The sequence below is a fragment of the Mytilus edulis genome, chromosome 3 (genome assembly GCF_963676685.1).
Source record: "Mytilus edulis chromosome 3, xbMytEdul2.2, whole genome shotgun sequence".
NCBI lineage: Eukaryota > Metazoa > Mollusca > Bivalvia > Mytilida > Mytilidae > Mytilus > Mytilus edulis.
This window is the reverse complement of record NC_092346.1, coordinates 86,996,542-87,011,384: the sequence shown is the minus strand read 5'-3', so window position 1 is coordinate 87,011,384 and position 14,843 is coordinate 86,996,542. Positions and strand designations below refer to the sequence as shown.

Genomic DNA, 14,843 nt, shown 5'->3' with positions numbered 1-14,843 from the left:
AAACTCCCTAAACAATCTACATGAAAGTGTTTGTGTTGTCCTGCCACAAGTTGAGTATCTTTTCTTTACCTTGAAGGTGATTTTAGCATTTGGATTGATTGTAGCATTCTCCCTTCATGGGTGAGAGGATGTTATTGGTGGAAGTACTTGTTCCATCGAACTGAGGAATTAAAAATTTGTTTTTTCTCAGCCAATCATGCAGTATTAAGGAGTTAACTTTTTGATCAGTTGCCTTTTTGTCCCTGTGACATGTTTCCAGGAGACATATTTCTGATATTTTCTGTCCAGCCTTGTTAGCACTCTCACATGTAATACAAATCTTGCCAGATTTTTATGGCATATAGAACGCTTGTAAGGTGTACCCCTCTGACAGTGTTCATCTGACTTTGGCCCCATCGTCATGGATCATTAAAAAGGTAAATTTTGCTAATTGGTGTTTTTTCCTTTGAATTTTTTTGGATATAGTTTTTCATATCAGACTACGAGTTTGAAATAGAAAATTATCGTACTTTCTTAGGCCAGTTAGCCTCAGCATATACTTTTTTTGATGGTAGTTGCAGTAAACTTGTACGAAAATATCTTTTTCTTCTAAAACCACTGGTTCAGTTTTAACCTAGCTTTAATTAAATAATACATAGACCATAAAGTAGAAACTGAGTACTGGTATGAATAGTAAAAATAATCAGCTATACAATATCTACAAAAAATCACTTGTGACTGCACAAATTGAATTCCATCTTAAAGCAGTAATTTCCCTTTAATTGGTTTTTCCTATATATATAACAATTACTAGTTTTATTTATTGCAATTTCTAAAAAAAATTCTGCATACAGGTAAAGGTCTGTTTCAGTTAGCAGAATGCGATACTCACCCAGTCACATTGTTTGCATTGATAAAAACCTCGCAATAATTTCTGAATTTACAGTATGACTGAAACCACTGGATGAATCCTAGGAGTTATTAACCTTAAATGATTAATTTTTATACAATAGCTAAAATGAACAAAAATTATGTCGTATATTGGTATCACATTGTCGTCGTCCGTCTGTGTTGTCAGTGTCATCCAAAGGCAGATGGTTGCCAATAATAACTTAACTCATTCCCCCCAAGAGGTTTCTGGAAAAATCAGGCATTTTCGAAAATTTGCAATCATATGTCAATTATATGCAAATTAGCAGACTCTTGATGCTGTAACTGATGCTCAGCTATTAAACTATATATTGAGATTTGGGGGCGGATGGCATGGCTTGGAGGTGGAAGATTTTCTCGTGGGTTTAAACCCACCCCCACTGAAAAATTGTCATTTTCCGATTTTAAAACGACCTTCAGAGGTGAACATTGACCAGACTGTGTTTCTTTGTCATTTAAGTCTTACCCTATAGATACAGCAGTCCATTCATGCTAACTGGAAGTTTATGGGACTTGAGTGTCTTGCTGGCGAATTATTATTAAGTCAGGTCTGCCTAAATGTCTGTTTTTACGGATTTTTGACAAAACGGTGACCTAGATTTTACAGACTAGTTTCCTATTGGCCATATTATACCTCTTTGTGTTCCTATACCACCTATGCATGAATTTACGATAATAGTTTATACCTACAATGCTTTTGGCTACTTTTCACGTTTTTCCGATTTTGAACACTTAAACGGCTTTCAAAGTGCCATAATTTCTTAAACAGACGTCTGAGAACAGTTTATGTACCATGAACTGCTTGGTTGAAGTCCCTGCTATCATGACAGTTCAGGTTGTGCAGTTCAAAAAAGGTATGGAGGGTCATACGGACCATCAAAGAATGGTAAGGATTGGCTTTGGGGGGATGGCTCAAATCGTTAAGGAATTATGGGGGGGGGGCAAGGGTTTCTTGGTTAATGGACAATTTTAAAGCAGTGTAAGGGAGGTAATCCAAATGTAATCCAAACATAATATGTTGAATTACCTCCCTTATACTGGTTTAAAATTATGTGTAAAGAAATATTGTTTTTTCTTGAAGTGATTTGCTGTCAATTCACTTTAAGTAGTTACTGTTGATTAAGGAATATTAATTTTCTACTATAAGACTTTTATGATGTATTTGTCAAGCAATTTATTACTAATTATTTTAGTTTTTGCTTTTTATTTCAATTTATGAAAGGTGATACATATAAGAAGATGAGGTATGAGTGCCAATTAGACAACTCTCTCATCAAAGTCACAATTCGTAAAAGTAAACCATTATAGGTCAAAGTACAGTCTTCAACACTTTACGGAGACTTGACTCACACCGAACAGCAAGCTATAAAGGACCATAAAATGACCAGTGTTAAACCATTCAAACGGGAAAACCAACGGTCTAATCTATATAAAAAAATCGAGAAACTCTTATGAACCACATCAACAAACGACATCTACTGAACATCATGAGCTTGTTTTAATTGGAATAATAGTTAAAACTAGAACACACCCGTGATACCGCGGGTCTGTGGCTGAATTAAAGAATATAACTATGCGTAAGCCTTATTTTAGTATTGGTATTGTCATCTGATAAAGTCATGCCGATTATAAGATGCACAGTTTTCTCTGCTTTCAACATCTTTCTGTTTGAACCCGTCGACCTGGAACTTATCAATTATTGGAAAGGATTTTTTTTAATCAACAGCATTGTCCTTAATGAGTTATAATTAAAGTTGAATTCTTTGATTCGCTGTTTTACGTCATTCCGGTTAACAAATTGAAAACTGTACATGCTGTACAGTACCTATACGCCTTATTTTAAGTCCAGAATTATATTATTCGTATTGTCATCTTAGAAAGTCATACTGATTAAAATACTACAATCGGGAACAATGTGACAATGATTGAATTTAGTAGTGTCAACCCTGTGATTACGACCCGTGTATATAAAAAATCCTAAATACAGCGTTCAAGGTGGTGCGCCTGTCAGATGCGGAACGTACAGATAAGGTAATAGGTAACAGGTGAATATACTATTGGTATCGGTATCGGATTCGACCCGGAACTTCTTAATTATTGGCAATATTAATTATGTGGGAAACAAAGGGGTCTGGAGTGGTGTAATTTTTAATCAACAGCATTGTACTATATTAGTTAGATATAAAGTTGAATTCTTTGATTCATCGTTTTTACGTGATGACGGCTGATAAATTGGACCTCGTAATTTTAGTATTATAGATGTGTGTAACAACATATTAAAATTTAAGAAATCAATCGGTGGACGAACTAATATACAAGTAATATTACTAGTGAAAGTAAGACCACAAAAATATCCTGAATTAGCTTATTTTAATTCTATCTCAACAGTACATAGCATTAATGTTTTACAATATGTTGCTTTAACTTATGAATATTCAGAAAGATTTTTTTCTCACACATACAGTGGCGGATCCAGGGGGGGGGGTTCCGGGGTGCGCACCCCCCCCCCTTTATTTTTGCCGATCAATGCATTTGTATCGGGACATATGTTTTGCACCCCCCCCCCCTTTGCCCTGTTTGCCCTGGGTTAGCACCCCCCCTTTCGAAAATTCCTGCATCCGCCCCTGACATATGTACAATGCTTTTAATGTAGAATTAAGTCCTCTAGTGTTAATTGTGAACAACTTCTCCAAGTTTCTATTCCTTGCACAGTTCAATTAAGTCATGACTTTATATACACATTGGATTTTGAAATATTTGTCACAAACTCAAATACTGTATTTGCTAACTTTGAATATCTTAAATGTTTTGATAATAGCATAAATGTTCATAAATTCTCACATAAATGTATTTAGTACAAGTACCTAAATAATTCACACATGTTGGTCCCTTCAGTCAATTCATATTGACTTAGAAGCAATATTATTCAAATATATATTTAATGTTTGACATAAACCATTTTGAAGGTTGTCTCTTTTTCAGACTTATTCACTGTTTTCTCCTTCGTCTTGGTTTTCTCCCTATTTTCCTGGCATTTCTTTCTTTTTGTTTAGTTTTTGTTAATTCTCTTATCTTCTTACCAATAGTACGAAGTTGTTTGGACAGCCTTCTTGTTTCTTTGTTTGCTAAGTTTGTTTTCTCTTCTGCTGATTTTATGAGTAGATGCCATTTTGATCTTTGTAAATGAATATCAGTTTTAACCTTTCTCAAACTTTTCTTTATCTTTGGAAGATTAACACATTGTTCAACTGGCATTTTGTTGCACTAAAACATAAAATCAAATCTTATAAAACATTGTTCTCATCTTGAGTAAAACCTGCAAACAGTAGATTTAATATACACGTTCCTGGTCAAACAAATTAACAGACTATATGTTACTTCAGAATTTAACAAAATTTGACAAAACGAAGATATTGCAGGTAAAAAAATGTGAGCATTTTGTCATATATTTAGGTACTGCTTTAAGTTCAGCCAAAAATATTTCATCAAATAAACGTTTTCTATATTATTACTTGAACCCGCATACCTTTTTGACTAATCTCCTCTGTCTCCTAAGAGCTGTATCTACTTTTACTTCAGACAGACAGGCCTTTTCCCATTGTAAGTGATCCGTAGATCGTAGTGAGGCACCTAAAAATGCCAAGTATTATTACAAAACTACCTTAATTGGTGGTTAGTTTTATTCAACGCAAAAGTTAAAATGTACAAAATATACAGAAACGTAAATATAGGGTTAAAATAAATTTCAACATTGAAAAAAGGACCTAATGTTAACATTAGATGACAGATTCAATTAGCAAACAATTATTTCATATCATTTGTTTTCACTCAAAATGCTTATACTTTTTCTTCTTTTTATTGATATAAGTAATTGTGACCACAATATAATATGATTGTTTTATAAGTATTACCGTTACTGGTGAAGGTATATCCAGAAAAGCGTGTTTCCCCCACGAAATTACTAATTGTCGTTATATTTATAAGCAATATAGAGTGCAAGCTTGTCTAAGAAATGGAGATTTTTTTATTCTGCAGTACGTATTAATAATGTGCACCATAACATTTATTCAATTATGCGTTATATTTCCTTCAAAGGCATATTTCGCACACTTACTATAGTGTACATTTTATCAGGAACTGTCTTTATTATTTTTGTCTTCAATTCGTACCATTGAGCTTGAAATTTAGGATAACACAAATATAGTTAGGTTTGCTGCATATGACACAGATATCGCTGCGACCAATTTACACTTTTGTGATAATGGGCCGTAAAGCAAACAGCAGTCAATCACTCAATATGACGCATAGTGTATGTTCGGTTCACGAGAAAAAAAATTCCAGTGCATTGTCTTATCGATTCTTGTTCGTCTGTTTATGTTGGTGTGTTTTTAACGACTTCCTCTTGAACTCCCATCTCATGCTTCTGTTAATACAACATGTAAAGCTGCGATAACGAACAAAACACAGTTTCCATTTACACATATACAATAGTTCTAACAAGACTGTATCTTTATACACTATGCATAGACATATAACTACATTTATTTTTCTGATTTTGTTTAAGGAATCAAATTTTGTTTTACTTGTAAGATTAATTTAACTTTTACATATGTTTTGAATACATGTATAGAGGGAAATTTAATTACTAAGCGAAGCAGATTTGTTAAAATTTAACTACTCACCATCCGGGCATTTTTCATATTTAGGGCCGTCAGAAAACATACGATTTAAATTTGTTGTTTCTCTAGGGTTTGCAGTTGTTCCAAGTTTTTCTTCTACAAAATGTTTATATATCTAGTTAGGTTTTAGTTGGAAAGATATTAAGGGTTAGAGCATAGGAAAGCAATATACCTTCCATTGTATTAAAGGAAAAGTGATTTTATTACTGCTTTAATGAAAGGTTAGTTGCAATCACCTTACAGTTCGAGGTACACTTAGTTTGATATTTTTCAAAAATAACCACGCTTTATTTTTTATAGAGACAAATCTTCCTGAGCATTTCATAAATTGTATTTTGATATCTGACAAGGAATGGTTGCGAAAGAGACAATTATCTACCAAAATATCAAGGTTGTAAACAACTACAGATCACTACAGACCTTCAACAATGAACATAATCTATGAAACTTAAGTTTACTTTGTTATACATAGGCAATAATCGTGTTAGGCCGTAAACAAAAACCAGATAAATTATAATTAAAACGACCTTTCTTGAATGCAACTCCACATTTGGTTATTGTTGCTACTCTTGTCGTAACTGTTCACATGCTGCTTTACCGCTTTTTATTTACAAGTATGCATAAGAATAAGAAGAATAAGAATATTTATTATTCCAATCAAGGGCCCTTGATGGGCAGCATAACATGTATACATAAAACAAAACATGCATACTACCGGTATGTTCGCTCAACAAAATCAGAAGATGAAATAGGAATCAAACAGTGATTCCAAACTTACAACATAGAACAAGACACTTACTATACAACAGTCAATTATGGCAATTGAAAATATGCACTGGAACAGTACTATTCAACTACACTTTACATACAGTAACAAGTAAGTTTTACGAATGCAATTATAAATGCACTGGGACAGTACTATTAGCAGATGTACACTTTGAATAACAATTAAATTTTACAAACGCAAATGTAAATGCACTGAATAATCGGCGGGAAGTATAAACAACATTTATATTGTATAACTATTCTCTGCAGACTAAACAATGTTGAAGAGTACAAATGAGCAATTAGACTGCAAGAAATTTCCTCTGCAAATATTGGGTTGGATTGAAAATTCTAATCTTTATATACATCATTTTTTTGTGCTTTTTTAAAAACTCGAGAAGGGTTACTATACATCTCAATAAAAAAACTTAAGTACTCAAGATGAAAGACAAAATTGTTAAACAGATCGGTTTTCAAAAGCAGTTGATCCACTGGACAATAGGACTGTATAAATAAGGATCACTGAAACTACAAGAGGTAAAATATACTACACGGTATAGTGATTGTGTTAGCTAGGATGAACTCAGAGGAACTTTGTTGGAAATTATTACGATACAAGAAACGGACACATACCAAAAAAACATATACATTTAGTGTTAGCAGGGCAGTTATTAGGCAACAACAGAAATAAGAACACTTACGACCATGAGTATAAGGGTACATTCCATATCTTAGATGAGGTTTAATGTGTTGTCGTTTGATATCTTCACGAGTATGGTATATATCTGATTCATACTGAACTAGTTTAGAATACACTTCATCCAATGTCCTACTCTTGTATCGTAGAATATCAAATAATTCTGTCGCAGTGGATAATCTGACGAGCTGTTAAAATAAACCAAAAATATTGCATTGAATACTTTATTGGTGTAAATATATATAGTTGAAACGGTCCATCAATTCTCAAACAGAGTTTTTTCATGTTTTTTTGATTTATATTTGAGCGGCACTGTCGATGATAAAGGATTTCCCAATTTAAAAGTCTTTCCATCTATGCAAGTAAAATTATGAGGTATCAAAGCTTAGTCAATGTTCTTTGGCGTGTTAATAATGTTGTTTATCGTGTCATACGTTTGAACACGTAAACAAAATACAAATGGTTTAAGATAAATTTAACCTGCGATTCTGATAAATGTTGGCCAAATTCTGAGCATCTATTACAAAAAAAGGAGTAAAAACGACATTCAAAATAAAAACTAAAATCTTCTTGAAGAAAAGCTTAGTGTGTCCTTCCTCAACAAGGATATATGTAGATACAAAACCGTTGCATTCGAATACAACATTATTCATTTTTATTCTAGTTGTACTTTCATGCAAAATTTTATTAAAACCATGTGAAATTTGGAGAAAATAAAATATATCAAAATTGTCTCCATTTATTTTTAGCTTTGTAGTTTTTTGTTAATTTTGTGTATGCATGAATATTCCTTGTATACCTTAATTGATGATGGTTTCCCTACGTCACGGACTGCGTGCTCTATAAATGATGACAAACGCTGGAAATGTCCTTGGTTCCTCCTTAATGTCTCGATCTGTTTCTTCTTTGCATATCTCATCTCTAAAATTATTACTTCCATTGTCCCGTAACTTCTATCGCGGAGGAAGAAGTTCCCATTATAATATTGCTGCAATTCTTGTGGAGAAACTCCATCTGTTTGAAGAAAATCTATCCCACTTCTGTAATATTCTACATATGCTTTGATAAATGTCTTTGGACCAAACGTTAGCTTCCCTGCAATTTCAACCTGTGGACATTTACAAATTCAGTTGGCCTTTTTAGTTTGGTTAGACTTTAATCCACAGACTCTTATCTGAATTTGTTCGATAGTTTTACAAGTTCCGCTTTCTAGAACTTATCCTACTATTAAATAGTCAATGCTTGTTGACTATGTCGATTGCATGCATTTTTTTTAATATCAAACTTGAATTAAGACTACCAAAAGATGCACTAATGTCTGTTCATAGATCGGAATTTATATCAGATTGTAAATCTGGGTTCAGAACTAAACTTTACGACGAAAGGGATAATTTTAATTTTCTTCTACTGCATGGTAAAAAACTTTCAATTTAAGAAACTTGAAACAAACAACGAAATCAGCATGCTTCTCTAGAACTTACAAATAAAGTTTTACAAGAAGATATTGTAATATTAAAAAAGTATTGCCCCACGTGACGTTGTCAATACTGAATTACAGACTTAATCTAACATGTACAACAAGACCTAAACGGCATTGCCCAAGACATAGTCGGCTCTTCTCTGTAAACAGTTATGATAATAATGCCGTAATTCTAGCATATATCTTTTTTTGATACTGCTTTAAATATTAAAGTACGTACCGCCAAACAATCTCCGGTATGAAGCAAGCCGAGGACAGAGGAGGCATGCCCATCACATAATCCCATACACACAAAAACATCGTTGTGGTTTTGTACTTCAAAGATCCTGGTGTCATTTAGTTCTTTGGACACGTATCTTGTAGACCCTCTTTTCGGCGGAAGCGTACTGTTTAAAAAAGTTTTATGTTAGACTACTTGAATAAGCATTAACCTAATCAGGAATGGAGACATATACTGACTTCAAATTAAAATGCTTATTTTTTTCCCCCACTAGAGTTTATATATTTCAGACAACAACCAACGACAATCACTGGATTACATAATTACGTAGGTTTTTTTTATGTAAATATATTGACTTTGTGCTAAAGACAAACGTTTAATACCTTTTATGGTCATAGAATTTTTTTTATATCTTTGATGTACCACATTCTAGATTCGGGCAAGAGTTTATTCACATCTTTGATATGCCACATTCTAGACTCGGGCGAGAGTTTATTCACAATTCTGTTGTTGTGTGGAGACCGTGTACTGAATCTGTATATATATATGTCTTTAGAAATGTTTGTGTTGTTTGGTTTTTGTCTCCTTGACTTATACTAGCATACAACTCTTAATTCTTTGAAAAATAAAACAGATAAAAATGTCTAGAGATAAGTTAATCGATTGCAAACATTTATCATACTGCACCATCTGAAATTAATTGCTTCATCATACACGTGGTAAACTTTTGATCTCAATATTTGTATTGCTATGAGAACATGTTAATTCGTGTGTAAATCATTATTCCTAACTACAATAATGATTATAACGTTAGTAAAGTGCGAGATCTTATTGAATGTCTGTTTTTCATCAGCACTGGTTCTTTCCGCACGTGTAATCAGACTAATTATCTAATATTGGAATCTGCTTAAAATGTACTATTACACAATAATTTCTCTAGGTACAAAGATATAGTTTATAACAATGCATCTACAAAATTATAAATGAGATTAGAACATTCTGCAAAATTCTCTGAAGAAATGTGAAAACAGAGCTTTTTCTGAACATACTTTAATCTTAGCTTTCAAATTGTTACAAATTGTTATTTCACGTTCAGTGGCAGAATTTCATTCATATTCAAGAAAACGGAATATGAATTTTCATACTAAATTTAATAATAGTCATTTTTTTTTACAAAGGAGTCATATTCCCTAAAAGAAATCATGTGTTTGTTTAGCATAGTCATAGAAAACACAGATACGTTGGGAGATACACATTTTTCCTGTGAAATAAAATTTACTTAAAAACTATAGCACAAATATTGATCATTGTAAAGCATAATGGCGCATATTACCATCCCTTTTCTATTAGAGACCCAGGGAACAATTCTTCAACTTTACTGACACAGTGACCAAGTTCCTTATCTCTTATGCTTGGTACTTTCCTAGAATATTCAAACGCAGTAATATCCAATTTCTGACTGAAAGTCCTAAAACAAAATAACATAAACAGTTTATATTTAATTAACATCATTGTAGTTACAATTTTTGATATAAGTTGATGGATAAAGTATTAGAAAATATCGCCATATGCTCACGTCACATGTTTCTGAAATAACTTTGACCAGGTAAGCTGGAGTACAAACGTTTAAAAAGCAATTTACGATAAAACATTGAATCTCAACTATTTTTTGTTGTTCTGGTTTTTGTCAAGTTATCCTTTTATCTTCAAATCAAAACACAAATAATGCTGTAAATCATAATGGCAAATACGTAAACGTTGACCGAAGGAGTTGTTATCTTAAGTTTAGAATGCATACATAGTTTATAAACTAGAAAAAAGAGACACAAAGACAAAATGTGGCATTTCAATCATATCGGTAGCGGTACCGATACATTTGCAACTGGTTGGGTAGTAACTGCATGATCGACAATCAGGACTTCTTAGGTACGGACTTATAATATACTGTTATTCCAATCTCCTCGTTGGAATTACGCGAATGGTATAATCCTGTTTTCGTGTATCCTGCAGAATGTTTAAGAACCTTGACGACCAATATTTTTTTTACAGAAACTGCCGCAGTTCAAAGCAAAATTGGCATTGGTATGATATATACAAGTGTGAGGTCTATTGAATGAAGAACATAACATCGATAGTATATGAATACTTCGACAGTACAACACAAGCCCAAAGGAACATTTGAGGCTTTTCAATTATTGATTCCAGTTGACTTAGAATTTTAACGACGATTTTCTTTGAAAGGGGCATTTGAACAATATTCTGTAGGCTAGCTTTCAAACATTTTGACGAACCAATTTAATACAACTACTGGTCTAAGAAAAAAGATTCAGCTTCAATCATTCAGAAATAAATTCAGTTTTAACAATACTAAAACTGATATACGGGTCGTTCGGTGTATTATAGGGTACAATTGATTATAGATGTAATAGGTGTGTCCGTAACTGCATAACAATGAAGTCACAAATCACCATTAATCAACTGGGAACTAAACTTTATCAACACTTTTGTGATCCTGGATCACGAATCAATTACATGTTATGCATTTTTAATCCATCTAATATATATATATTAGTTTTATGTTTGTGGTTTCCTTTAAGTGATTAATATTCATTTGATGTAAATTTTCATCAGTGGTTCTTAGATCTAAATTGAGGTACAGCAAATAATAAGATATAATATATGACCTCATACGTGAAAAAAAAATTAAAGACAGCAGATTTTAAAATGCATTTAGTTTGAATTTAAAGGAGAGTGCCTGGTTTCTCTTTTATTAATTCTTACAAGCTCCATTACATGCCAAGATATAAAGTGTCTATACGAATACTTTATGTACTTTTCGAACTTAACAATTATAGTAAACAAAGAACTACGTTAATCCACATGGCTATTAGCTGATGCCAAGTCTCGTCAGGGGTTAAAACCAGAATATTCTATAATTTTGCGAAAACATTATTTAATTAGGTTTCTCAACTTAGTTTGCTTTCTTAATTTTCGTTATCTATGCCAAGAATGTAACATGTTGTTGCCAACCAATTAAATAGATTAAACATGAAAACATCTTAATTCTAAATCGTTAAATGATCGCGTAACATTTAATTGAATTTAGAAATGCATTTATTTTTTGGCTTTTTAGCTGAAGTGACTTTTTACTCCGACTTCGATCTAATTTGTGTTAACTGCTAGTAATTAATTTTATTGTTATTTGCTATAAACTTCTAGTAGGTTTATGATACAGAGACATGTCTCTGGTTTATACGTATTTTGGTTTCGAGCACCTTAAAAACGAGAAAACATGCGGTTATTTATCAACAATGTATACTATCATTGGAAAAGGAGGCATGTATAGTCTGTATGGAAATGTTGTCTTTCTCAAGTCACTTACTCCATATCCTTTAACCATGGGGAATTGTCGAGGCGTTAGTACATTTTCATTCACGCCGGTATTAAAAATTGTACACAACAGCCAAACGGACACTTTCTTGAAATTGGTCGTGCTGTAGACCGGGAGTAAATTCCAGTCATGGGGTGAATTTGCATGCTCTAGACACTCTTTGAGGGTGAAAATAGAATGTATTTTCTACACGTTTAATCTGTATAATGAACAAAGATCCTACTTGCCCTAACCTAGGTAAATAAAATTATTAGAAGAAACACAGATTCCAACTCCCTCAGGCAAAGTTGACCTTCTAAGAGTTAAGCTATTATTTTAAGTCCCCTTTAGTCATGGATATAGTGAATTGGACGCACGACAATTTAAAGTGTTTTTTTCTCTAAATTAATATGTGTCGTCTCGTAATCTGAGTTATTTTCTAACTAAAAATATTTCAACGTTAATCGAGGTGGGGAGGCATTTTTATTCTTCAAATATATAACACGCAAAGTAAAAAACATTCGCTTATTCAAGTAATCCAAAGTAATTAAACGATAACCTCCAAAGTAAGTTTAAGAAGAATAAGAAACAAGGCTTCTAATTCTTACTGGTACTGCGCATTCATTATAATTCGCGGGATACACATTTTCGTGTATAAAGGCGAACGGAAGTGCTTTCATCATGGCTTAATTATTGTTCTTGTTCAGAATATTGATGAAATATTTGCAACTAGATGTCGAAGCAAACACAAATTAATCTACAAATTCTTCTTTTCGATTTTTAAAAATCGGCTAAATAAGTGTTTAGGCCTATGATGGCTAAAAATAGTTGCTTTTACATCGTTAGACAAATACCGATAACAAAGTATCAAAACAACAGATTTATAAAATTCCATTTATAACCAACCGATTATTTAAAAGAGATACACTTTTCATTTTTGTTTCCTTGAGATTCCCGAGCCTAGTAAACCTGACATAACGTATGGATTAGAGAGTATACAAAGTTCTTAACGTACATATACCATCAAAAAGTAGAACAAAACCAGTCTTTTGTATTTTTAGAAAAAAATTAATATCAAGACAAAACATTTTAATATCTTGTACATTTAAAAGCAGTATAATTATATTCAAAAGAAAATCCTACCTTCCAGAAAAGTTAATTAACAATGCAGTTATCACAATAATAAATTCCATGTCTTTGAATGCGAATGCTGATACGAATTACTACATCGTACGCACATGCACTATGTTTATATATACATCATATAGGTGCCAATATTTATGAATTAAAGAAACATGAGCTTATTATGACGCTATTCTGTGGGTAGAGTTTTACGTTTTCATCCTGTTACTGAGAACACAAGGTGGATTACAAATTCATTCATTTATCATTAAAATTCTAATAGGTTACCTCGAACAAATGAACTGGAAACACCTTAAATTAATTACTGCAAGTTATTTACTCTGAGAGTAATACATAAAAGTCCTAGCATTAGATAAAATAATTATGAGCCGTATTTATCAATAAATAAGGACAAATCGTCTGCATAATACATTTTCGTGATACGTTTTGGAACAACTAGAATCTGTTAGCGGCATAAAATTGAAAGAATTTCAGAAGAAAAAAAATTTGCGACTATTATCATCATGAAAATCTTTCGATTTTGAAAACGGATAATCTGTGCTTTCAGGTTTTAAACATAATATGTTTGTGTTTGATAAGAAAAAAGGATTTGAAAAAAAAGTGTAAAAGGTAAAATTGTACATGAGACACTTACTGAAGATGATGCACATTATTTTTATATTTTGTTTTGCTGATAAATATATTTTGCTTGTTTTAATGTTTACGTTAAATATAGTCTTGAGGTTACAGTTATCTAAAGTAACATTAGCAACTTTGACAGATTTTAAGGAATTTTACGAAACTTGGACGAAAGCTTTATTATGACCGAAAAGAGTTAAATTTAAAAATTTTAATTGTTCTGTATTTAATTGAAAAAAAGACTAATTTTTTTTGCACTAAATTATTCTTGTAAATTGCTGCATTTAGTGTTGCAGAAATAGGCAGAAAAGTACATCTAGCAAACATTTCAAAAACCCACAGGCACTTGTCTCAGAATTTATTTCCCCTATATACCTTTAGTGTTATATTAAGGTATATAGGGGGAAAAAATTCTGAGACAAGTGCCTGTGCAAAAACCCTACTCTTTCGCCGTATGCCCTGGTCTGCAGTACCGTTTTGGATTTCGATGAAGGTAATCTTTGATTGCTGGAAAATTATTATTAAAGTCCAGTATATTTGATATCACAAATTGCTTAAAACTTTTAGTAAATTCTTTCATATAAAATTCAAATATTTTATTATGAAAGCTTTGCTGTACCTACAAACGGGGGAGCAAAACATTAACTTTTCACGGTGATGTTGTTTATCGAGCACTTTAATTTAGATTTGATCCGGGTAAACTTATTGATCTTTAAATAAACTTATTCTAAAAGGTTACCAATACTGTAATTTGATCTTTGAATATTGTTTTTAACGGTATACATATAAATTTTATCAAAAAATCAAAGCCTAATTTGAATAACTAAACACCATTGTTTATATGCATCATTGCTACATCCGAAGCCTATATTTGGGCGTTGCACAAAATAGTTTTTACCACGCCTTCTTATTTCTATATACATTGAGTTGCTTACAGTATTTGAGAAACAAATCAAACCCCA

General features: G+C 32.3%; 1 protein-coding gene across 2 annotated transcripts; it reads right to left on the bottom strand.

Annotated features, from left to right (window-relative positions):
- Window positions 1-3,748: 3,748 nt before the first annotated feature.
- On the bottom strand, window positions 3,749-13,418 carry LOC139517683 (uncharacterized). 2 transcript variants are annotated; one of them, XM_071308976.1, is made up of 8 exons: window positions 13,264-13,418; window positions 10,084-10,218; window positions 8,751-8,916; window positions 7,850-8,158; window positions 7,055-7,238; window positions 5,592-5,684; window positions 4,436-4,539; window positions 3,749-4,173 (listed from the first exon to the last, which is right to left on the bottom strand). In XM_071308976.1, exons 1-8 carry the CDS (start codon window positions 13,311-13,313, stop codon window positions 3,898-3,900), a joined length of 1,317 nt encoding a protein of 438 aa, XP_071165077.1. In that variant the 5' UTR covers window positions 13,314-13,418; the 3' UTR covers window positions 3,749-3,897. The 2 variants fall into 2 exon arrangements, with proteins under 2 accessions (XP_071165077.1, XP_071165078.1); XM_071308977.1 differs by lacking the exon at window positions 5,592-5,684.
- Between the last annotated feature and the right edge of the window lie 1,425 nt (window positions 13,419-14,843).

Coding starts and splice junctions, on each gene's coding strand:
- LOC139517683 (XM_071308976.1), bottom strand. CDS start 13,313: ATGGAATTTATTATTGTGATAACTGCATTGTTAATTAACTTTTCTGGA. Junction 8,917..10,083: donor TCTCTAATAGAAAAGGGATG/GTAATATGCGCC, acceptor TTTTTTAAACAG/TACGCTTCCGCCGAAAAGAG. Junction 8,159..8,750: donor ATACCGGAGATTGTTTGGCG/GTACGTACTTTA, acceptor AAATGTCCACAG/GTTGAAATTGCAGGGAAGCT.